The sequence below is a fragment of the Quercus robur genome, chromosome 4 (assembly GCF_932294415.1).
Source record: "Quercus robur chromosome 4, dhQueRobu3.1, whole genome shotgun sequence".
NCBI classification, from domain to species: domain Eukaryota; kingdom Viridiplantae; phylum Streptophyta; class Magnoliopsida; order Fagales; family Fagaceae; genus Quercus; species Quercus robur.
Window position 1 is genome coordinate 55,470,700 of NC_065537.1, and position 24,150 is coordinate 55,494,849.

A 24,150-nucleotide genomic window follows, 5' to 3' on the forward strand; every position below is an offset into this window, starting at 1 on the left:
ACATGCACAACGGCGGCGGCTACCACTCAGCCCCGCCAAGCACAATGATCGTCTTGAGTTGGAATTGCCGGGGGCTTGGGAACCCCTGTGCAGTTACTGTCCTCTCTCACTTGGTGAGGGAAAAAGCTCCCAACGTTTTGTTTCTCAAGAAGATGAAGCGTACAGTAGACGAGATGAAAACAATACAAGCCGATTTGCACTATGATGCCATGCTTGTGGTTTCCTGCATTCGTAGAGTCGGTGGACTAGCTATGCTATGGAAAGTACGAGTAGATTTACATGTCCAAAACTACACTTAAAACCATATCGATGCTCATATTAGGACTGACCCATTTGCACCATGGAGAATCACAGGTTTTTACGGCAAACCGAAGGAGTATCGAAAGCATGAATCTTGGAGTTTGTTGAGACACCTTCATATTAGAGACTCACTGCCATGGCTATGTTTGGGAGATTTCAAAGAAATCCTCTCATCTGAGGTGAAGCAAGGACGGATTCCGAGATCACTTCGTCTGATGGAGGAATTTCGGAGTGTATTGCTGCATTGTGAACTTATTGATCTTGGCTTCAATGGAAACATGTTTACTTGGAGGAAAGCTGGGATGCATGGACGCGGCTCCCAGGCCGGCGCACCCGCGTCCGACGCGGCGGGACGCGGCGACGCGGGAGGGACCCCGCAGACCGCGCGTCTGTCCCGCGTCGTGCCGCGTCGCGCCACGTGGCGGATCCCGACTCGGGCCGACGCGGCCAAAGTCGACGCCGACGCGGCTGAAATCGGCGCCGACGCGGCCGAAATCGGGCCGACTCGGTCCGTATTGGCCGTATCGGCCTATATCGGCCGAAATTCAAAAAAAAAAAAAAAAAAAAAAAAAGGGTGCAAACGCACCGTTTGACTTAAGGGGTCTTAACCTAAATACCCAGACCCCTTAAGTCACTCACATTTCATCCAAATCTCCTCTCTCACTCCGTCCCTCATCTCCCTTCTGCCTTCTCTGTGTGCTTCACTGCTTCGTCCCTCATCTCTGTGTGCACACTGCGCTACTTCAGCCTTTAGGTGTGCTCTCTCTGCTCTTTTCTTGAATTTTTATTCTTTGTTCTTTACGATTTCTCTCTTTCAAATTGCTTAGAAATAAATTTGTGAATCTGAAAATTTATGTGCTTGACTGCTTGCTGTGTTTTTTTGCTTGTTTTTTCAATTCTTGTGGGAGTTAAAGGGTTTTGTTAACCTATGATTTGTGATTTGTGGTTTGTGGGAGTTAAAGGGTTCTGCGTTTTTTTTGCTATGAACCTGGTTGCTGTGTTTTTTTTACTGTGAACTTGGTTTGATTTATCATTAATTTATTTAGTTAATAGTTATTATTTGTAGGTTATTTGTGGGGAGTTAAAGGGTTTTTTTGGTTTTGTGGTTTTGTGTTTTTTTGCTGTGAAGTTCACGGTGTGAACCTGGCTGCTGTGTTTTGTTGCTATGAACTTGGTTTGATTTATCATTAATTTGTAGGTTAAATTGAATCTATTGAATTTACAATGGACGAAGTTAATAGCACAGAAAGTTCACAAAAAGTGTCAAATGCTGAATCCCCTCTTTGGCAGTATGTGACTAAAGTAGAAAAACCAGCTGGTGCATCTGTGAAATCTGGTGGAAACACATATTTTAAGTGCAACTATTGTGATATAGTTTTTATGGGATCCTATTCTAGGGTTAAGGCTCATTTATTACAAATTTCTTGCAAAGGTATTAGAGCATGCCGTAATGTGTCAAAGAGCCATAGGTTGGAAATGCAGCGAATGCATGATCAAGTTGAGGCTAATAAGTTAGAGCAAGAACAGAGAAGTCATATTCCCTTACCCCCACCTCCCCCAGGCCGTGGGATACCTATTTCCCCATTTCGGAGACAAGAAGGGAGTGATAGTAGTCATAGTACAAATCCGGTTGATGCTAAGAAGAGGAAAGTGACTATGAATACTACTTTGGAGAAAGCATTTCAGAATAATGCTAGACATGATTTAGATAGTAGAATTGCTAGGATGTTTTACACCGGTGGGCTTCCGTTTAACTTTGCAAGGAACCCACATTATCGTAGTTCCTATGCATTTGCTGCTACTCATAGCATTCCGGGTTATCTTCCTCCTGGATACAATGCTTTGAGAACAACACTTTTGCAAAAGGAAAGAGCTCATGTTGAAAGACTCTTGAAACCAATTAAGGACTCTTGGCTTGAAAATGGTGTAAGTATAGTTTCTGATGGATGGTCAGATCCACAAAGGAGGCTTCTTATTAATATTATGGCTGTATCAGATGGGGGTCCAGTGTTTATAAAGGCAATTGATGGGTCAGGTGAGTTCAAAGATAAGCATTACATTGCTGGGGTGTTGAAGGATGCTCTAAAAGAGATTGGACATGAAAAAGTTGTCCAAGTCATCACTGATAATGCAAATGTGATGAAGGCTGCTGGAGCTCTTATTGAGGGTGAGTATCCTAAAATATTTTGGACACCTTGTGTTGTCCACACTCTCAATCTAGCTTTGAAGAATATTTGTGCAGCAAAAAACACTGAAAAGAATGAAGTTACATATGAGGAATGTAGTTGGATTACACGTGTTGCTGATGATGCATCCTTCATACGTGTTTTTATCATGAACCATTCTATGAGGTTGGCAATGTTTAATGAATTTTGTCCATTAAAATTGCTCCAAGTTGTTGATACTAGATTTGCTTCGGTGGTTGTAACGTTGAAAAGGTTGAAGTTGATAAAAAGATGCCTTCAAGCCATGGCTATTAGTGACCAATGGGCTTCTTATAGGGAGGATGACGTTGGAAAAGCTCAAAAGGTGAAAGATATGATTCTAAGTGATCTTTGGTGGGATAATATTGATTATATCCTTGAATTCACGGCACCCATTTATGATATGCTACGAATAGCCAACACAGATAAGCCTTGTCTTCATCTTGTGTATGAGATGTGGAATTCCATGATAGAGAAGGTGAAAGCAGTGATATATCGGCATGAAAGCTTGGAAGAGGATCAATATAGCTCATTTTGGGGTGTGGTGTATGATATACTCATTGATCGGTGGACTAAAAATTCTACACCACTACATTGCTTGGCTCATTCCTTAAATCCTAAGTAAGTACATTTATTATCTATTTTCCTTAGTTCACCCTTTTAGTAAAACATACGTTTGATCTATATTTGTTTTTTAATCTTTAACTAGGTATTACTCCATTGAATGGATTTCGGAGAATCCAAAACGCATCCCTCCACATCGGGATCATGAAATTTCTATGGAAAGAAGCAAGTGTTTGGAGAGATACTTTGAAGATGAGAATGACTTAACGGTGGTGAAGTATGAGTTTGCTAAATTTTCAGGAGGGAGGTTTCCTTCACCAAGTGCCTTGACGGATAGGTGGACCTTACTACCTTTGGTTTGGTGGCAATACCATGGCTCCGCATTTCCAACTCTTCAAACCCTTGCCCTTAAACTTCTTGGACAACCTTGCTCATCCTCATGTGCTGAGAGAAATTGGAGCACGTACAAATTCATTCATTCCTTAAAAAGAAACAAAATGGCTCCTGCACGCGCTGAGGATTTGGTATATGTGCATTCTAATCTTCGACTCTTGTCAAGGCGCAATGAAGAGTACATACATACCGCAACAAAGATGTGGGATATTGCAGGAGACTCTTGGAATGAGAGCGACATGCATGGAGGAGCTGGAATTCTTGAGAATGCAGCTCTTACACTTGATGAGCCAGAGTTGGAGGCTATAGTTATTGGGAATGTTAACACTAGTGCTACTACTAGTGAAAGTGAAGTTCGAAGTGAAGCTATTGATCTTGAGGATGATGATATTTGTGTTTGATTGTCTTGTTGATTATCTTTTATTTTGTTTTAGTTTCAAACTTATGAGTTGTATTCTAATTTCCAAACATCATGGAATGTTTTAGTTTCAATCTTGTGGATTACATTTAATTTATGAACATCATGTTTTAGTTGTTATCTACTATTGCTCTTAAATTTGGTATTTGTTTATATAATGTGAAAAAGTAAAAGTATGCTTAGCAATATATTAAACATATATTATAAAAATATTTTTAATAATTTTTTAATCGCCGAGTCCTGCCGCACCCGCACCCACCCTTTTCAAAAATTGCCGAGTCCCGCATCCGCACCCGCACCCGAGTCCCGAAACGCACCCGTGCTTCATAGGAGGAAAGATAGATGGGGTGACGTGTTTGTACAATAAAGATTGGATCATGCTTGCGCAACAACTGAATGGAGGGATATCTTTCCAAACAATAAGTTATACCATCTTCAGGCAGCATATTCGAACCATGACCCAATCATGCTCAATACCCAAGCGTGTACACAAGGTGCTCATTGGGAAAAAAATACTGAAGCATTTTGAGGAGAAGTGGGCCTCTCACTCGGAGTGCGATAATGTAATCTTTGAAGCCTAGAATGGAGTGGTGACCAGCGGCAGCCCCATGTTTGAACTCTTTGAGAAGATTAAAAAATGCCGAATGGCTTTAGTGGCATGGGGAAGAAATTTGGGAAACTCCAAAACAAAAATTGAAGAGAAGCACAAACAATTAGAAGCACTGACTTCTATGAATACGGCGGACACTGACTTCTATGAATACGGCGGACAATGTTGAATTAATACAAAAGGCGAGGGATGGGATTCAGTTGCTACTCTTCCAAGACGAACTATTCTGGAGGTAGAGGTCGAGATCAATATGGTTATCAATAGGCAACAAGAATACAAAATATTTCCAACAAAGAGCTAGTCAAAAGTGGCGGAAAAATCAAATCCATGGTTTCTTAGACGAGAATGACCAATGGTGCACCTTTGAATCTGATACGGCTAGGGTGGCTGAAGCATATTTTCAGAATTTATTCACATCAACAAATCCAACAAATCTGGAATTAGTGTTGGACTCGGTGGATGGAGTAGTAACTCCAGACATGAACCACTTAATACAAAAGGTGAGGGATGAGATTCAGTCGCTACTCTTCGAAGACGAACTATTCTGGAGGCAGAGGTCGAGATCAATATGGTTATCAACAGGCAACAAGAATACAAAATATTTCCACCAAAGAGCTAGTCAAAGGTGGCAGAAAAATCAAATCCATGGTTTCTTAGACGAGAATGACCAATGGTGCACCTTTGAATCTGATACGGCTAGGGTGGCTTAAGCATATTTTCAGAATTTATTCACATCAACAAACCCACAAATCTAGAATTAGTGTTGGACTCGGTGGATGGAGTAGTAACTCCAGACATGAACCACACACTGCTCCAACCATACACTCTTGAAGAGGTGAAGCAAGCTCTATTCCAAATGCACCCCTCCAAATCACCAGGATTGGATGGTATGTCCCCTTTCTTTTTCCAAAAATATTGGCACATAGTTGGAAGGGATGTTTGTAACGTCCTGTCATTTAAAAAAAAGAAAAAAAAGAAAAGATATTTTTGGTTTCACATGTGTTGTGAGGTGGGTAGAGCCCCACCTAACCCCACTACCCACCACACAATCACTCTATCTTTTCATTCCTTGGCCGGCTCACTCCCTCACTTCTCTTTTCTTTCTTTTTCTTCTCTTTCATTTTCAGTAGAACACTCTTTGCTCTCATCCTCTCCACCAGCACTTCCACACCACCACCATCACCATTTCCACCATCTTTTTTTTGGCAAGATCACCGGAAAATTTTTGGAACCCATAAACATCTTCACATCTTTTTTTTTGAGGTTCTAGCTAATCTCCTTTGACCTTGGAGAATTAGGATTTTGCGGTCGCGAGGTAAGTAGTTTTTTTAAATGGGATTTTGAAAAAGAACCATGTTATATAAATGTTTTTGGGTTAGACACGCTTTTGGAAACTACCTATGGAAATTATATTTTCCTAAAAACTATTGTGTCGTAACCTTAATATATATATATATATATATATATATATATGGAAATGCATATTTGGTATTGCATTTGGGGAAATGCATGAATTGTTGATATGAAAAAATGAGCATCTTTTATTTAATCTTTGATAAGAAAATCATTGATTTTATGGTGTATTGAAAAATTTAAAGATGCTTATCTTGTCTTGTATTAATTGGGAAATTGATAAAAAATCTCTTGACAAGAATGAAGTTGAAAACCTTACAAATTTTGAAAAAGTTAGATTATTTAAGGTTTTTTGAAACTACTTGGATATGAACTATGTGTTTTAAAGTAATGTAACCTGTGAGTTGTTTTAACACCATGCTATGTGTGATTTCTTGGTGATTACCTGATTTGGTTTCAGTAGTCTTTGTGACAACGGAATCAAATCCAAGTCAGTGCCCTTTCACTTTGGATGACGTGTTCTTCCCTGTTGTCCATGGGGGGAAGAGGTTCCTTAATTGTGTGTGGGTGAGGCTGCTGCCCATAGGACCAAGAGAGGTCCTATTTGACGCACTCTCTCCTGCCCATGGGGGGAGAGAAAAACCTTGAGAGTATGGGTGAGGCTGCTGTCCATGGGGCCAAGAGTCTGCATATCAGAGAGGACAATATCATGCTAATTGTGAATGGGTGGATCCCATGACCGGTTTATGTGGTAGTATGGTATATGATAAATTACCATATGTTAGATTTTATGGCTTTGGAAATTATATTGTTAGTGCTCACAAATTATAGTATATAGTTTCAAGGTATTTATTTTGAGAAACTTTGTGTTTCATTATTAAATCATTCTTGTCATATTATTATTATTATTATTGAAGATGAAACTTGCATTTCCCCCACCCCCATTAAATATACTACTTACTGTGTTCTGTCTCATCCCATTATTTTATAAACTTTTCAGAGTAGGCAACAATATTTTGAGACAGCTTTTTGGTGGCTAATAGTAATTAGACTAACTATTGATGGAGGCTGAACTTTTGTAATGGAGATATTAGATGTTGTACATCTTAGAATAGGCTTGACTCATTCTTTTGTATATTATAGTAGTTGTGACTTTATTTCCACTAATGGGACAAGCTATTGATATGTAATTATTTATTCAAACCTCTATTATTTTGTGGCCAGTTGTCATTGTAATTAATGCTTAGAGCTCTGACTTACTCTGAGAGTATATTCAATGGAATTATAATGATAATTCTTGATATTAGAACTTGATATAATTTTTGTGGATTGGATTGTCTTAAAGGAAAGAAAGAAAAAAAAATCTACAGGTACTTTAAGATGTGATTTCTCACGCCGTGGACCCTTTTGCTTTTGGGGCGTGACAATTATGGTATCAGAGCTTAGGTTATGATTCTGTAGACTTTGAAAATAGGAATTGATTTTGATTTAAGTCAGAGCATTAGGGGGTTTGATGAATTCTTTATTTTGTACCTTTATTTTAGCTTCCACCTACTATTCTTTTTTTTTCCTTATCTATCTTTTCTATGTTAACCTTCTATGTTGCCTTGTGATTTACTTGCTTGTTTCTTGGGTATAGGTATAAATACCTTGGTACATTATGCCTCCTAAAAAGAAAGCACGTAAAGTAAGGCATGTGGATGAGGTTACAGCTCCAGAGCATGGCCATAGGCATTGCCAAGAGCATGAGAGATCTGCCACTCCTAATGGTGGCGAGATTGATGAGGTGGCAAACAGGATTTATGCTAGGACTGCTAGAGTAGTCCAGGGTGGTGAGCGTAGGAGGGAGGGTTGCACTTTTAGGATTCCATAAGCAAAACCCTCCAACTTTTGATGGGGGACCTGATCCTATGGTAGTAGAGAATTGGCTGCTAAAGATGGAAAAATTACTAAGAGCCCTTGAATGTACTGATGCTCAGAAGGTGTTGTATGCCACTTATGCTCTTCAGGGTTCTGCTGATAGATGGTGGTCAAGCACTGAGCCATTGTTGAGTACGGAGTTGGGAAGGGACACTTCCATTACTTGGGAGAAGTTTAAGGAAGTTTTCAATAGGACATACTTCCCTGATGTAGTAAGGGACCGTAAGGCAAGAGAATTTTCTGATTTGGATCAAGGGGCTATGACAGTGGAGGAGTATGTTGCTAAGTTTGTTGAGCTCTCTCGCTTTGCTCCTTACATGATTCCAAATGAGTCCAAGAAAGTGAAAACGTTTCGGGAGGGCCTTAATGGTAGGATTCGCCCTCTCATTATAGCCTCTGGAGTGGATACTTTTACGGAGGCTGTGAAGTGGGCAATGAGTCTTGAAGAAGACTTTAAGTACAACCCCAGTTCCAAGGAGAGTGAAATGAAGCAAGGGCCCTTTAATTCTCAACATGGTAAGGGTCAAGGGCATAAGAAAGGATTCTTCAAAAACTCGGGTAATAGAGGACAATCTTCTAGGCATAGCAAGAATGCCTATCCTCAGTCTAGTGATAAGAAGTCTTGCTCTCGTTGTGGTAAACTTCATGATGGACAAAATTGTGATAGGGTCAAGATTTGTTTTGTTTGTAAGCAACCCAGACACTTTGCTAGAGATTGGCCAAGTTCTAAGGGCTCGGGTTCCTCTTCCTCATCTCAAGTTGCAAAGGGTAATGACAATGGGAAGAAGGTGCAAGGTAGAGTGTAAGCCTTGACTACTCAAGATGCTCAGGTCACAGATACAGTGGTGGCAGGTACACTTCCTTTATTCTCTACACATGCTAAAGTTCTTTTTGATCTTGGTTCTACACATTCTTTTGTTTCTTGTGCATTTGCTAAAAATCATGACAAGAGCCCCGAACTACTTGATTTTGAGTTATCGGTTTCTACCCTTGTTGGTGATACTTTAATGACTAATCTTGTGCTTAAGTCTTGTATTATTTGTATTGAGGGTAGAGAGTTATTGGCTGATTTGGTGTTGTTAGATATGCATGATTTTGATGTCATTTTGAGCATGGATTGGTTGGCTTCTTACCATGCTAGTGTGCATTGTTTTGAGAAAGAGGTGGTGTTTAGGCCTCCAGGTGAATCAGAATTTCTATTTAAGGCTTCATGTTTTCCTTTTATGCCTCGTGTGATATCATGCATACAAGCAAAGCGCTTGCTTAGAAAGGGATGCCAAGGATTCCTTGCTAGTGTAGTGGATTTACAAAGTGGAGAATTGGAGATAGGAGACATTCCCATTGTGAGGGAATTTTCGGATGTTTTCCTGATGATCTACTTGGGTTGCCCCTTGATCGTGAGATTGAGTTCTCTATTGATCTCCTTCCTGGCACTGCACCTATTTCTAAGGCACCATATAGAATGGCACCCACAGAGTTGAAAGAACTTAAGGAGCAATTGGTAGAACTACTGGACAAAGGGTTTATTCGCCCTAGTGCCTCGCCTTGGGGAGCTCCAGTTTTATTTGTCAAGAAAAAGGATGGGTCTATGAGGTTATGTATTGATTACCATGAGCTTAATAGAGTCACCATAAAGAATAAATATCCTTTGCCTCGTATTGATGACCTATTTGATCAGTTGCAAGGAGCACAAGTCTTTTCTAAGATTGATCTTCGTTCTGGTTACCACCAGTTGAAGATTAAGGGTGAGGACATACCAAAGATGGCCTTTCGGACTAGATATGGTCATTATGAATTTTTGGTGATGCCGTTTGGATTAACTAATGCCCCTGCTGCTTTTATGGATCTGATGAATAGGGTATTTCATGAGTACTTGGATCAATTTGTCATTGTGTTCATTGAGATATGGTCATTATGAATTTTTGGTAATGCCGTTTGGATTAACTAATGCCCCTGCTGCTTTTATGGATCTGATGAATAGGGTATTTCATGAGTACTTGGATCAATTTGTCATTGTGTTCATTGATGATATTTTGATTTATTCTAAGAGTCAAGAAGAGCATGAAGAACACTTGAGGATTGTTTTACTGATTCTAAGAGAAAGGAAGTTGTATGCTAAGCTGAAGAAGTGTGAATTCTGGTTGAATCAAGTAGTGTTCTTGGGTCATGTGATATCTAAGGATGGAATTACAGTGGATCCTAATAAGATAGAAGCGGTGGTTAATTGGGATAGGCCTACAAATGTGAGTGAGGTTAGAAGTTTCTTGGGCCTTGCTGGTTACTACAGAAGATTTGTAGAGGGATTTTCCCACATTGCGGCTCCTTTGACACAATTAACTCAAAAGAATGTTAAATTCGAGTGGAATGAAGAATGTGAGAAAAGCTTCCAAGGGCTAAAGCGGAGATTGGTCACAGCTCCAGTGTTAACTATCCCTTCAGGTACAGGGGGGGTTTTGTCATTTATAGTGATGCTTCTCATAAGAGCCTTGGTTGTGTGTTGATGCAAAATGGGAAGGTTGTGGCTTATGCCTCTCGTCAATTAGAAAATTATGAGAAAAATTACCCCACAATGGGAAGGTTGATGCAAAAAGTTGTTGTTGATATTCTAATTTAGTGAGATTGAAACTTTCTTCATTGCTGCATTTAGTGGTAACAACATTACTGGTAAAAGCAAAATGTCCACCTTCCTGCCCCTTGTTCTTAAACTTGTAGCTAGGTGGATAGCCTTGTAATTTGTAACATTTATCAACAACATGGCCAAAGCTCCACAATGAGTGCACTGAGGTCTACCAAACTTACCCTTATTAGATCCTTTAACAAAAGAACCATTGTTCTTGACTGCTAAGGCTGAAGCTTCAGTGGTGGGATTCTTTCCTACTTTCCTTTGTTTCTCATCTTGAACCAAGAAAGAAAATACCTTGCTTAGAGAAGGAATAGGATCCATTAGCAAGATCTGCCCTCTCACAGCTATGTAAGTGTCATTAAGACTCATCAAGAAAGACATCACACATTCTTCAGCTTGATGACCACAAGAATAGGTCCCGTATTCTGATAGCTCATCCCACAATCCTTTAAACTTTGTATAATAAGCATTGATGGTTAGATCCTCTTGACTCAAAGAAAACTCTCAACTCAAAAATCCGAGGACCATTACCTTGAGAAAACCTATGTTGCAGATCAAGCCATACATCTCTTGTTGTCTTGAAATACACCACACTAGGCTGTAAATCTTTAGAAATTAAGTTGAACAACCAGGCCAAAACAGTACTATTGCATTTACACTAGGCTGTGTAACAAGGGTGGTCAACAGAATGAGGCTTTGGTATGGAGCCATCAATAAAACCCAACTTGGTTTTTGCATCCAAGGCAATAAAAACAGCTCTACTCCAAGTGCTGTAATTTTCTTCAATTAAATGTTGAATAACAAGGGAAACCCCAGGATAATCACTTCTGGACAAGTAGTAAGGACTAGAAGAATTCTCCCAAGGCTGAATAGTTGGAACAGAAGTACTTGAAGTACTATTTGTCATATCCTCAAACTCAGATGTACAATCAAGAACATCAAAGATTACAATCTAGAATCACACAAACCTCCAAGAACTGTCACTTTTGAACTAGAATTGGGCAATCAACAAATCAAGATCCTCAGACACAAAGAATCAAGTCACAAACTTTGTTGATCAAGGGATTTGAATGAACAAAAATCCAATTGCAATTATCAAAACAATCCAATTGCAAATATCACAATCAACAAGATAAACCCTAAATCAAGAATCCAATTTGCCAATCACCGCAAAGAAATCAAGATCTAGAGCAAAGATTCTAGTGCACGAATCAAGTAAAAGATGAGCAACTTGATTGGAAGAAGAGCACTAGAAATGGAAAAGAAAACAAGAGGAACTGAACTAAGAATTTTAGAGAATATCGAAATTGAAGACTCTGAAATTTAGTTTTGCTCTGATACCATGTTAGAATTCACACATGTAACAAGCTTCATCAATGGAATGATTAGATCAGAGATGAAGAAGAGAGAGATATTTGAGTATGCATTGAATTCTCATTGATCAAAATAAACAAACTTCGTTTCTTATATAGGAAACAGATTGGAGGGGAAAGCTATAACCAACTAACAAACTAACCAATGAACAAGTGCCATCTATCAACTACTCCTAACTAACTCTTCTATACAGTAAAACTATATGTAACCTAACTAACTAATACATAAAACGACATGTAGTTTATCTTTATGTACAAACTTTACACTACTATCATTACATTAAACATTTACAGTAAGTCTACATTGATGAATTACAATCTAACATCTAACACTGGCCATTGTCTTTGACAAAAACTTCTACAAAACATTGCATAAGCTGATCCGGTGATATTCGGTCCTATTTTTGGGAGCTTTTGTTTTGGGGATAAGGACTAAATGGGTGTGTTTGATTTGATTCAGAGGTGTACCTTTGTTCAAGCATTCCAGCACTATTTTTGTTACATTACCTCCAAAAGATGACAAAAACATCGCCACATCACTTTAAAAAAGCCACATCATTGTCCCGTTATGTAATGTTCATTCTTTTAAGCACTCCCTAAACTTTAGGGATCATCAGTGTATTTTGGCCAAATCACTTTCTCCAAACAGTCAATCACTCAAATGATTCATTTTTATGTTGCCAAGAAAATCTAGGATCACAACCTTTTGTACTACAACTTTACTACAACTCTGACATGACAAATTGTGAGTGGTGGAAAAAAAGTGATGGGTCTAGCTGTTCACAGTCTGTCATATAAGATAGTTGCAAAAAATAGTGTGGTAAAGATTGTGGTCCTAGAAAAAGAACAAAGCTACCATGGGGCATAGGGTTGCCCTTATGGTGCTCCTATGTGCTCTTCTTTAATTAAAATGTTTTGAGCATGTAATATCATACTCACAATAGACCATCAAATTGAGCATAAGAAAACAAAGTAAATTTTCATTTTAAAATTTTGATAGAATGTATTCTCATGTGCCAATTTAAGTCACAGGCATCTATCAGTCTTATGTAAAAGTACAGATTCTACACTGCAAAATATCTTGCGCATCATCAGTATATGAATCTTTATTTTCATGTTTGATATTTTTTTTCTATACAGGAGGGTTTATGCCTTGAATGTTGTTGGTGTAATCCCAGATGAACTATGGACTTTAACTTTCCTCTCCAATCTGTAAGATTTCTTCTTTCTATATGTTTGCTTTCTTGTATATTGCATGAATATTGATTAATTATTTTTCATGTAAGTTAGAATTGAACTTAGACCTTGAAACTGTAGTGCATTATGTCAACCAATTGAAATCTACATTAGATGATGTGGTGCACTAGTTTTACAGGATGGTTCATTTTCATTATTTTTTGTTAAATGTGCTAAGTTTCCAAATTTCTTTTAGGAATTTGGCCCAAAATTACTTGACAGGTAACCTGTCTGCATCCATTGCCAATCTAACTCGCATGCAATACTTGTAAGCCTATCTGAATTTTGATTTTAAACTCATAGGATAGGACATATTACATCTGCTATTAGTTAACCATTCTCTCTCTTTTTTTCCCTAATGTTTAATACATTAGGAGTTTTGCTGCCAATGCACTATCAGGGACAATTCCAAAGGAACTTGGAAATCTTACAAATTTATTATCATTGTAAGTTACCCTCATTCAAAATTTGTAAGTCATGTGGCATCTTGGTGGTGGTGGTTGTGTGTGTATTTTTTTTTTTTTTTTTAACACGGATGATTCAATGTGCATAGGATGCATATATAACTTCCCATTAAAATATTTGAAGAAGGGTTTCACAATAATATGAATTCACTAGTCTCCCAGATGCAAGTCTACAGTACATCAATTCTGTTACTTTCTGCATTTCGCTTAAACTTTTTTTTGGGCTGGAATTATGCCTTTCACATACTTGATCATGATGATCTGCACTAAGAGAATCAAATCCTTGGTTTATAATTCTTTTTTTTTTTTTTTACTTGTTAATTTTATAGGTCTTTTCTGGGAAATAACTTCACTGGTTCTCTCCCGTCTGAGCTTGGGAATTTAGTGAAATTAGAACAGCTATAAGTTTTAGTACAATATAACTTTCCATTTTCAGTTTTAGTTCAGAAAATCTATTTGATTATATTTCATAGCTGGGTGAGGCAGACTTTGGAATGGTTCTAGTAATATCATGAATGTGGCTTAAGCTCATAAGAACTTTGTCACAACAATTATTATATGCCAATTGCAAGGTTTTGCATATGCAAGACTGTATATGCTATCCCAAGACATTTTAAAAAAAAAATGTGAATCATAATTTTTAAAATATATCTTATATGGTAGAGTACATTAGTATTAGCATTAATGAATTGGTGGAAATGATACAGCTATTGCAGAGATTTATCACCAGCAATCAAATTGAATGTGATATTTAATTTGTAGATACTTACCATTTGAAATTTTGAAATTGTTCTTATAACAAGTTTGAAACTTGATTTAGAATCTAATGATGGCTTGAGCCCTGTCTTTTGGTCATTAAATTCATTAACCATTACTACTAAATTTTATGTAAGCTGATGATAGGAAATTAAATATCAATTGATTCATGTAAATTTCTACCTTGACAGCTACATAGATAGTTCTGGAATTAGTGGTGAGATTCCTTCAACATTGCTAATTTAAGAAACCTCCAGACAGTGTATGAACTACCTCACAACTTTTCTCAATTGCAAACTTTCTAAAATATACATAATGATAATTTAAAAAAAAAAAAAATTGTGATAAGATTGAGGAAATACTTCATGTGGTCTCAGGTGGGCATCAGACACTGAACTCACAGGCAGGATACCTGACTTCATAGGGAATTGGTCAAAACTTATTACCTTGTAAGATAATATTGCTAGCCCTATCCTATTTGTTTCTCTCTAAATCATACTTGATAAAGCTCAAGTTTCATAGCAAAGTCAAAGTGAAATATTGTTCATTGTAAGAGTTATGATTTAGAATTTTAGTGTTTACTTGTACATTCTACCTAAAAGATGCAATTGGGCACAATTTATGATTAACTACTTCAAAATACTTTTGTAGGAAGCTTGTAGGAAACTCTTTTGAAGGTCCAATACCCTCAACGTTTTCCAATTTGACTTCTCTAACAGAGTTGTGAGTGTCTACATCTCTTAATTATTTATTTGTATTTTGCAGATCTGTAAAGCTAACAATTTCATGTGTGATATTATTGTAGGAGAATAAGTGATTTGTCTAATGGGAACTCTTCACTAGCATTTATAAAGAATATGAAATTTCTAAGTACCTTGTAAGAAACACCAAAGCAACTATGTTTCAAATTCTTAATGATGAACATACCTATTTTCTTTCCTTCTTTATTGTTCTACCAGAGTATGGTATAACAGTTTAGTTACATGTGTTGCAGAGTACTAAGGAATAAAAAAATTTCTAATTCAATTCCATCCAATATAGGAGAATACCAACAGTTGACACAGCTGTAAGTTATACCAATATTGGACTTGGAAATGTGTTAGGTTAAATTTGATTATTGTTCATGGAACCCAGAACATATATGCTATTTATTAGGTTGGACAACTCCTACATGAAGAAAGAAATTTATATGGGTCTTGTACTAAAACTTAAATTATAAATACTCATCATGGCTTGCAAAATGAACTCACCCTATTTGTAATTGAATAAAGGGCCACTTCATATTATTTCAAACTCATCCTGTTTCTTTTAAGCTTCTCTTATCTTTTCTCCGTTTTTTTTTTTCTTGTTGAGATGGTGAATCTAGCTTATATTTTACTAACTCTAGTTGCATAAGGATTTTAATTGTTAATTACTTCCTGTAGATAGCTAGCTTTATGTATCACACAACCATGTGATAATAACTTTAGACAAAAATTATGTATAATACCTTATGTGTTGTTCTTTAGGTTTCCCTCTTAAGATTCTGCTATGTGGCAACTTAACTTAAAAAATACACTTCCATTCATGAAAAAAAAAACTATATGGCAAAATCTTAAGAGAAGAACCTAAGGAACAACACTTAAGTATTGTACTAAGTCTTGCTCATAACTTTATTATAACTTTATTATCAATAATAATAATAATACTAATATTGTTTTACTATTTTTAGGGATTTGAGCTTCAACAATATAACAGGACAGATTCCAGATGCACTTTTCAATTTGAGTTCGCTCTCTTACTTGTAAAATATACCTCATTTTCTTAATTGCATTTTATTCATCCCAATATTGTTCTTTATTGTATTGAACCATATACTATTGCTTTCATTATCAGGTTTCTTGGAAATAATAAGTTAAATGGCACTCTACCTGCACGAAAAACCACATCTCTTCTCAACATGTAAGTACATAAAACATTATTTTAATAAAAGCACATTATGAAACATTTAAAATGAAGGTGTCTAACAATTAGTTTTTTAATTGAAAAAGTCCCTTATTTGTTGATTGCATGTATAAGGTTTTTATTAATCTCTTATGTATATATACAAGAAGTTATATTCAATCTAATGTCAAGGGGGTAGTATGACTCCTATCTCTTATTAACACTAAGCTATTTTAGGGTGGTTTTTTGGTAGAAAACCTTGAGTTTCACATCCCAAAATCTTGTATGAGCTAAGTGAACATTTATATAAAGTGAGCTATAACAATCTTATGGAGAAGATGCTTTTACATTGGAAGGTTATAACACACTTAGATTAAACAAAGATTTGATCTCATGTAATATTTTAGTGATTACTCTAAAATGATGAAGTATTTTCTTTCTTTTTTTCTTTTTCTTTTATTTGGGGGGAGGGGATTGTTCACCAGTTGAAGTGATTATGTATCTAACATCCTTGTTATGTTATGTGTGCAGTGATTTGTCTTACAATAATTTAGAGGGAAGCTTTCCTTCTTGGGTCAGCAAACAAAAGTTACAAGTGTATGTATACTATTGTATTTGAAAAAATTTTATATTATATTTACTTTTTTTGATATTCTATAACCTGCTACTCTGGAATAAAAACTGACATTCTGATCTTATGCTATATAATGTGCAGTAATTTAGTTGCCAACAATTTCACTATAGAAAGTTCAAACAACAGGTAAATTTCTCCATGCTATATTTTGTTATTTTAACGCTTGAAGTTTTACCATAATGAAAAAAATTGTTGGTTCTAATCTAGTTTAAAATGTTATTAGTCTCGTCAATTATGGTGGTGAAGCTATTAGAAGCTGATAGCCATATTGCTTTTAACATGGTAACTTGTCCTCTCAAATATTTTGGAACTTTTGTTTTATGCGGAGTATGAATTATCATTAACTCACTACTCCTGAGAATTATAATGTTTTATTAGCAGTAAATTATAGATAGAAAATCAAGTAGCTACTGTCCAGCATGTAAATTACTTAAACATGTCCATTAAAAGAAGTGGACCAATGGACGTCTGATGCAGGACAAATCCTTTGATACCAAATTAATTAATTTGGGATTTGTTGTTGGGTTTTGGGATAGGTAGGGCTACTGTTTTAAAAATTGATGGAAATTGAATAGAAAAAGTGAGAAGTAGAAAATATTCTCTAAGCTTCACACATGGAGATCCAGAGCATGACTACTATAGTTTCCAGCTCCAACAACCTGGGAGTCATCAGTTACCAAGATATGCAAATTGAAGAATTAATTTTATTAAGTAGACTGGGTCAAGCCTGGTTATATCATCTTACAGTGTTTTCCTCATATAGAACAATGAGAAAAAATGTGTTGGGAATATATTCCTGTTTCTATGTGTGAATTAAATTATATGATAATAGCCCAAGTAATAGAAACAACTAGAAATAGTCCAAGCAAGCACCAAGAAACATGGGTCCTAGAGAAATCAATACAACAACAAGATCTTCCTTATGAATACCTCAACTCTCAGTAGTTATAACACCCAAACAATCCTTCAAGAGATAACCCCCAATTTATTTCCATTGTGTGTTGTTAAAGGTATTGGGTTTATGTTTATGTAATGGTCCAAGAGGCCCAGTTATGTTTTAAGCCCATATAGGGCTAACCTAGCTTCTAGTCTTTATAAATACTTTATTAAGGGGTTATCCCACTTCTCTATTTCCTGTTTTAGTCTCAATTGTTTTATTTGCATATCACCAAGAGATCAGTTCTCATTACATGAGTGACAACTTAATCCTAATAAGAATATTTGTATCAATTAGATATATATATATATATATATATATATGCTTAATAACTAGTGTTTCATGTGCACCAATAATCACTATATTCCTTGTCTAAGTGTATTTCTGTTCTACTTTTAGTGTTTTGCCTTCAGGATTGAACTGTCTTCAACGGGATTTTCCTTGCAATAGAGGCACTGTGTAAGGTTGAATTTATTCAACCATCTAATTGGCTTTATTCCGTGCCAAATTTGCTTGTAATTCAGCATTTAGTAACCCTGTATTTAGGTGGGATTGTTGTAAGGGTAGTGAGTGAGATAGTGTGAAGATTGCTCAAGAGTGTGCAAGAAAACAGAGTGTCGCGGCTGGGACTCGCTGGTGGACTCGCGGCTTCAACCCGCCAGAAGATGCACACGTGCCAAGCATGCTGGAAGATGAACAGTCATGCTAGCTGGAGCACTACAGGACAAAACAGGACAACTGGCCATACGGTTAACTCGCGACTTAGTCAAGCCGCGAGGTCAAGCCGCGAGCCACCCCTGTTTTGGAAAAACCTGACGTTTCGCATTCCTCTTCACTCCAGTATAAATACCCTTTTAACCCACGATTGAAAGAGAGCTTCCAGAGAGAATTTTGAGAGAGAAACCCTAAAGAAAAACCAGATTGTTTCACCCACAATCTCTACCTTAGAGTCTCATCAAAATCCCTCACTCTCTTCCTCTCCATTGTCAAATCCTTGAGAGGCATTATACCAAACCTGGTTCTCACCATTATCATCTCTGTGAGACAGACGTTTGGAGTTCTGGGAAGCAGTTAGGAAGGAGCCAATCTTCATTGGTTGATGCTACGGTGTAGTAGCGGAATCCGGAAAGCTAGAAAAGAAAAAGGTTCGGCGCAACCTCGTTGGAGCAAGAAGCTTGGAGGGCTTAGGTGCATTGGGTAGATTAGGCTTGGAGGGTCTATTGCTGTCCTTGTATCCCAACTGTATTTTCTAGTGGATTGATTACCGCTTGGAGGGCGGCGGAGAGGTTTTTCGCCGAGGTCTTCGGTTTCCTCTTCGATAACATATCTGGTGTTATCTCTGTGTTTGCATCTTCCTTCCTCTCTATCTCTGCCTTTACATTATCTGCTGTGGTTTATTTTGTTGTGGCTTAGATAGTTGTTTAATCAATTCCTTATTATAGCATATGTTAAGTTTCCGCACACTAGTTGTTTGACATATTGCTTGGGTTGGTTAAGTTGGTTTTTGGGGGTCTAAACGTTCAAAAGTGTTTTTGTACACGTTTTTGAACTTTCACACTGGATTATGTAAGTACAATTAACATAATTGTAAGATTGAAAAGCATTAGCAGGTACAGAGGCCTCACAATAAGAAGATTATACTCTAGGATTGGTGTTTCTAAGAAGAATTCAGATTGATCAAACTTCAAATGTTTACAAAATATTGATATGGATGCAGTACAACCAGGATGCATTCCAAATTTTTAGTAGACAGGAAAATTGGATCTATCTTTTTAAAGGGCTAAATTGGAAATGGATCATAACTATATTCCAGTGCCAATTTGGTATTCAGTAATTGATAATGGCAGCGTAATGTACTTCAGAAAAAAATTGCAAGGTCAACATCTACCAAGAACCCTTTACTGGTGATCTTTAGAAGAGTATTTAAAGCTTGGGTCTGATTATGTCAATCTTTTGTCATTAGCACTTAGTCGCACATTCAACTTGTAGAGAATAGATGCAATACAAGATTGACTATAGACCCTCCAAGCTCTTGCTTGCATCCGACTTTATCAAGTCCTTTCTTCTATGGGGTCTTGCTAGTTGAGCAACCAACCACTATTCAACAAGTGGAACTTGGATTTAAACTTAGGCTTTCTAAAAATTCCCAATACCAATCTTCTCTCTAACACTTAGATAAGGTGTAGATGGTGATGATAAAAATCCTCTCAAGGTATTGGCATGGTAAGAGGGAAAGAGAAGAGAAATGCTACGGTTTCACTCTATGTGTGTAGGTTTTCTCTCTCTAAGATTGAACACAAGTAGCTCTACAAAATCACTTTATTTCTTTTAGGGTTTCTTGGATTTCTGGAGTTTTAGAGATACGAGAGGATGGGTGTGTGTTATTCTTCATATATATATATATATATATACACACACACACAGAAAAGATATTAGGTCATAAATATCTAGATATGGATATTGCATTTTTTTGGTGTGTGTGTGTGTTATTCTTAAGCTGGTTGTGGATTGGATCAAGTAGCTAGAATTTTTCCATGATCTTTTCTGAGATTACACATCAATGACTGCTTCTTTTATGTTGGATTTCAGATTATGACTTTGCAATTAAGTGTGGTGGTCCTCAGATTACCTCTTCTAAAGGGATTGTGTATGAGAGGGATAATGAGACACTTGGTCTAGCTACATATTATGTGATTAACACACACAGGTGGGCAGTTAGCAATGTTGGATATTTTAGAGGGACCAATAATCCTCAGTATATAAGTTCTTCGTCATCTCAGTTTACGAGTACTTTAGACTCAAAGCTATTCCAAACAGCTTGACTCTCTGCTTCATCATTAAGATACTATGGCTTAGGGCTTGAGAATGGAAACTACACTGTGAGCCTCCAATTTGCAGAAATAGCTTTTGATAACACTAACACTTGGCGAAGTCTTGGGAGACGTGTATTTGATATTTATATCCAGGTCTGCATCATAATATCAAATTGTTTTAGAATTACAATGTTTTATTTTAAAATGAAGTTTGCTTTGCCTAAAAAGTTTTTTCACCCTAGTATACAATCACATGGAAAAAAAAAAAAAGTGTATGCAGCAAATATATTGACTGTCTTATTCATCAATGCATAAATTAACTTGAATATGATGCATATATATGATTGAAGGGAAATGTCTATTACGAACTGCATATCTACCTATTACAGACAAAGGTTTTTTTTTTTTTTGATGTGTAATTGTTTATGTAGGGGCTAGAACCCCTAAGCTGACGGTCACCAAGTGATCCGGGTACCACTTAGGCCAGGAGGTCCGGTGGTCCTACTACAGGCAAAGTTGTGTGTAAAGTTTTTTAAAACTGAAATCGTGACTTCACAATTTTAGTTTTAAAAAAGTTTACACATAATTTTGTGTGCACTAATCATTTCCCTATGATTGAAATTATCAAAGTAATTCTAAATTGACCACTAGAGGTTATCTATTTTGGACCCACCGCAAATTTTCTTTAACCATCTAATTAGCTCTTATTTTTTCATAATTGCAGTTGACTATGGTAAAACCGCTACCTATGTAATTTCTTCACTACTTTTGCAATTAATTCCAAAACCGAATATAGCTTTGATATCCAAAATATCTCTATAATCATGATAAGGATTTTGAATGAAACCTCTGATGTAGTCCCTCTCCAATTTTCCCATAAATTACCTCCTTCCTCTTATCCTCATTCTTGTTTTTTTGTGAACCTTTGAATATTTTTACTCCAGGGCAATCTTGTAGTAAAGGATTTTGATATACGAAAGAATGCCAGTAGTGCCTCTTACCGAGCAGTTCAGATGCAGTATAATAAGGTTCAGGTATCAGAAAACTACCTTGAAATCCATCTCTTTTGGGCTGGAAAAGGGACTTGCTGTATACCTAATCAAGGCACTTACGGACCTTCTATTTCAGCCATCAGTGCTAGCCCAGGTAATAAAGTGCAAAAACTGTAGTTTCAAATCAGAAGATTAGGTACTAGTTTCCTCACATATTAGTAACCCTGTTATTGACTATCTTATTTTGGTATAGAATTTACACCCACTGTTAGTAACAGACCTCCAAGCAGCAACAAGAATAGGACTGGTTTGATTGTGGGTCTCGTTGTTGGGGTTTTGAGCTTTATATCTGTTTTCGTGGTTTTTGTATTGTTTGAAGAAGAAAACCTTCAACCAATGATGATGAAGGTAAGCCAAAAATCATGTTGCACATAAATGATAGTTGTCAAACTTGATTCAATTTTCTCTACTTGTTAGCAAAATGGAGCTCCTTCCTTTGTTTGTTGCTATATTAGTCACTATTAGTGAGGTGGCCTCTACATACTGCATATTAGGTTGAGCAGTGTATCATTTCATGTATACATTGGCATTTTTACCAAAATCTCTTCTATACGTGTCTTGGAATAATACACATGCACACACAGACATAAATGACCAGGGAGAAACATAAGTTATGTGGCCAATGAAGCCCCAGGTTATAAGCAAATTTCCACAATTAAGCTTGCAACCAAATCTCCAGCATCAGTCCAACAACTTTCTGTTCTAAAACACATTGATGGTTGATGCTTAGGAAAAGGATAGTTACTCAATTTAGTGTTATAGCCTGTGTTTATGTTGAAATTGCAGAGCTCCATGAAATAGATGCTAAAACATTCACTTTCAATTATACTGAACTAAGGACTGCTACAGAAGATTTTAACATGATATCTTGTTCTTGTGACTGGCAAGAAGTTGGCAATTGCAATATTGTACAAGTATGTTGATCCAAAAATAAATGAAGATTCATGACCCCATAGCCTGAAACCATTTCTATTTTTGTAGTAGTTCTAATGCACATGGATCTTCTGTTATTGTTTTCTTTCAACTTTAGTAAGAGTTGCAAGTTATTCAAAATATATTCTTAATCAAATGAACAACCTATTTTTCTAGTTGTTTTCTGATTCAGGCCATTTTCCCAAATTTAAACTTGTCTAAGTTGACATAACATAATATATTTAACACTTTTTTTCTTCTTTTTGGCCCGATTACTCATTCAAAATTATGGTTTTTGTGCCTTCTTTTACGACTACTGTGGATTTGTAGGATTCTTAAATCTTCAGTGTAACTTGTTCTTTATACTTGGTATACTTATAAAAGAAAGCATCTTATGTTGAAATGAGGATCTCAATTACAAGAAGTGAATCTGTTTTTGAAAATCACTCATTTACAGCAAACTATTTATAGAGGCTGATGAATTGATAAAAGGGGGAAAAATACATTTAAAACCTTATAGTTTATGATTAATTTCAAATAAACCCTAAACTTCAAAAAGTTATATTTAAATCTGTGTGGTTTCTCAAAAGTTTCAATTAACCCCTTCTGTTCATATTTCCTATAACTCTGTTATAGGAATCAATCCAAACTATTAAGGTTTTAATTGAAACTTTTCAAAATTTAAGGTCTAATTGCAATCAACCCAAAGTATATGGTTTAAAATATAATTTAGCCAAAAAAAAAAATTTGAAGTCATTAGCAAACAAGATTTTCGTTTTTTTACTAATTATTTGTTAGGAGCATCAAATAGCAATTTCATTTTTCTTTTCTAGACGTACATTTGTATGGTTGGTTACGTGATCTAAGAAATGGAATCCATAGGATGATCTTTTCGGTAGTTTACAGCTTGCTAGATGTATTGCTTGTATCATTGGAGGGATAAACACTCTAGAAAGTAAATATTAGATTTTAAAATTCCAAGTTTTGGGCCAAATTAAAGCAATCTAGTGTGTTGTAGAACATTTGTATTGGGCAATCTTGTCATCCCTGCTGATTCTTTTCCTATGAATAGTATGAGGCATGAAATTGAAAATGATTAAACTGCACATCATTTTTAATTTTATGGTGAAGATAACCCATTCAGCAGCTACCGTGTTTTGAGTTTTTCCATATATATTTTATATATAAATTGTTATTGTGTGGTTTTTGTTTTACATTGCATTACTTGAGCCATCAATCAGATAAGCGTAAATTACATCTATTAAGCCATCCATCCCAGTTTGCCAAACTCTCCTTTTTCTATTTGCTTTGATGGATTAAATCCATATGTAGATCAATAATTATTTTTAAGAAACATTTTGTTTGGTACTTTGTAATAGGGAACACTTAAAGACGGGAGAGGAATTGCCGAGAAGCAACTGTCCGTAACATCACACCAAGGAGAGAACCAATTCATAAATGAGATTGCTACTATATCTGAAGTGCAGCACCGCAACCTTGTGAAGTTGTATGGATGTTGCATTGAGGGAGATAAAAAATTCCTTGTGTATGAGTATCTAGAGAATAAAAGTCTTGATCTAGCATTATTTGGTATGTGAACACATCTTTTCTGTTGCTCTATCTGTGGGTGTGCATACTATCTAAATTAAAATTTACATACTTGCA

General features: G+C 36.4%; 1 protein-coding gene across 1 annotated transcript in view; it reads left to right on the top strand.

Moving 5' to 3' along the window:
• LOC126722200 (probable LRR receptor-like serine/threonine-protein kinase At1g56140) overlaps positions 1 to 24,150 on the top strand; it is a 48,479-nt gene that overhangs the window by 17,521 nt on the left and 6,808 nt on the right. Inside the window, exons 8-21 of the mRNA XM_050425346.1 lie at positions 14,592 to 14,663; positions 14,866 to 14,937; positions 15,020 to 15,091; positions 15,209 to 15,280; positions 15,926 to 15,997; positions 16,090 to 16,155; positions 16,669 to 16,734; positions 16,853 to 16,897; positions 18,108 to 18,160; positions 20,298 to 20,415; positions 20,551 to 20,674; positions 21,466 to 21,667; positions 21,767 to 21,921; positions 23,865 to 24,075. Coding sequence (XP_050281303.1) covers positions 14,592 to 14,663; positions 14,866 to 14,937; positions 15,020 to 15,091; positions 15,209 to 15,280; positions 15,926 to 15,997; positions 16,090 to 16,155; positions 16,669 to 16,734; positions 16,853 to 16,897; positions 18,108 to 18,160; positions 20,298 to 20,415; positions 20,551 to 20,674; positions 21,466 to 21,667; positions 21,767 to 21,921; positions 23,865 to 24,075 — 1,400 coding nt within the window. The remainder of the gene's footprint in view (positions 1 to 14,591; positions 14,664 to 14,865; positions 14,938 to 15,019; positions 15,092 to 15,208; positions 15,281 to 15,925; positions 15,998 to 16,089; positions 16,156 to 16,668; positions 16,735 to 16,852; positions 16,898 to 18,107; positions 18,161 to 20,297; positions 20,416 to 20,550; positions 20,675 to 21,465; positions 21,668 to 21,766; positions 21,922 to 23,864; positions 24,076 to 24,150) is intronic.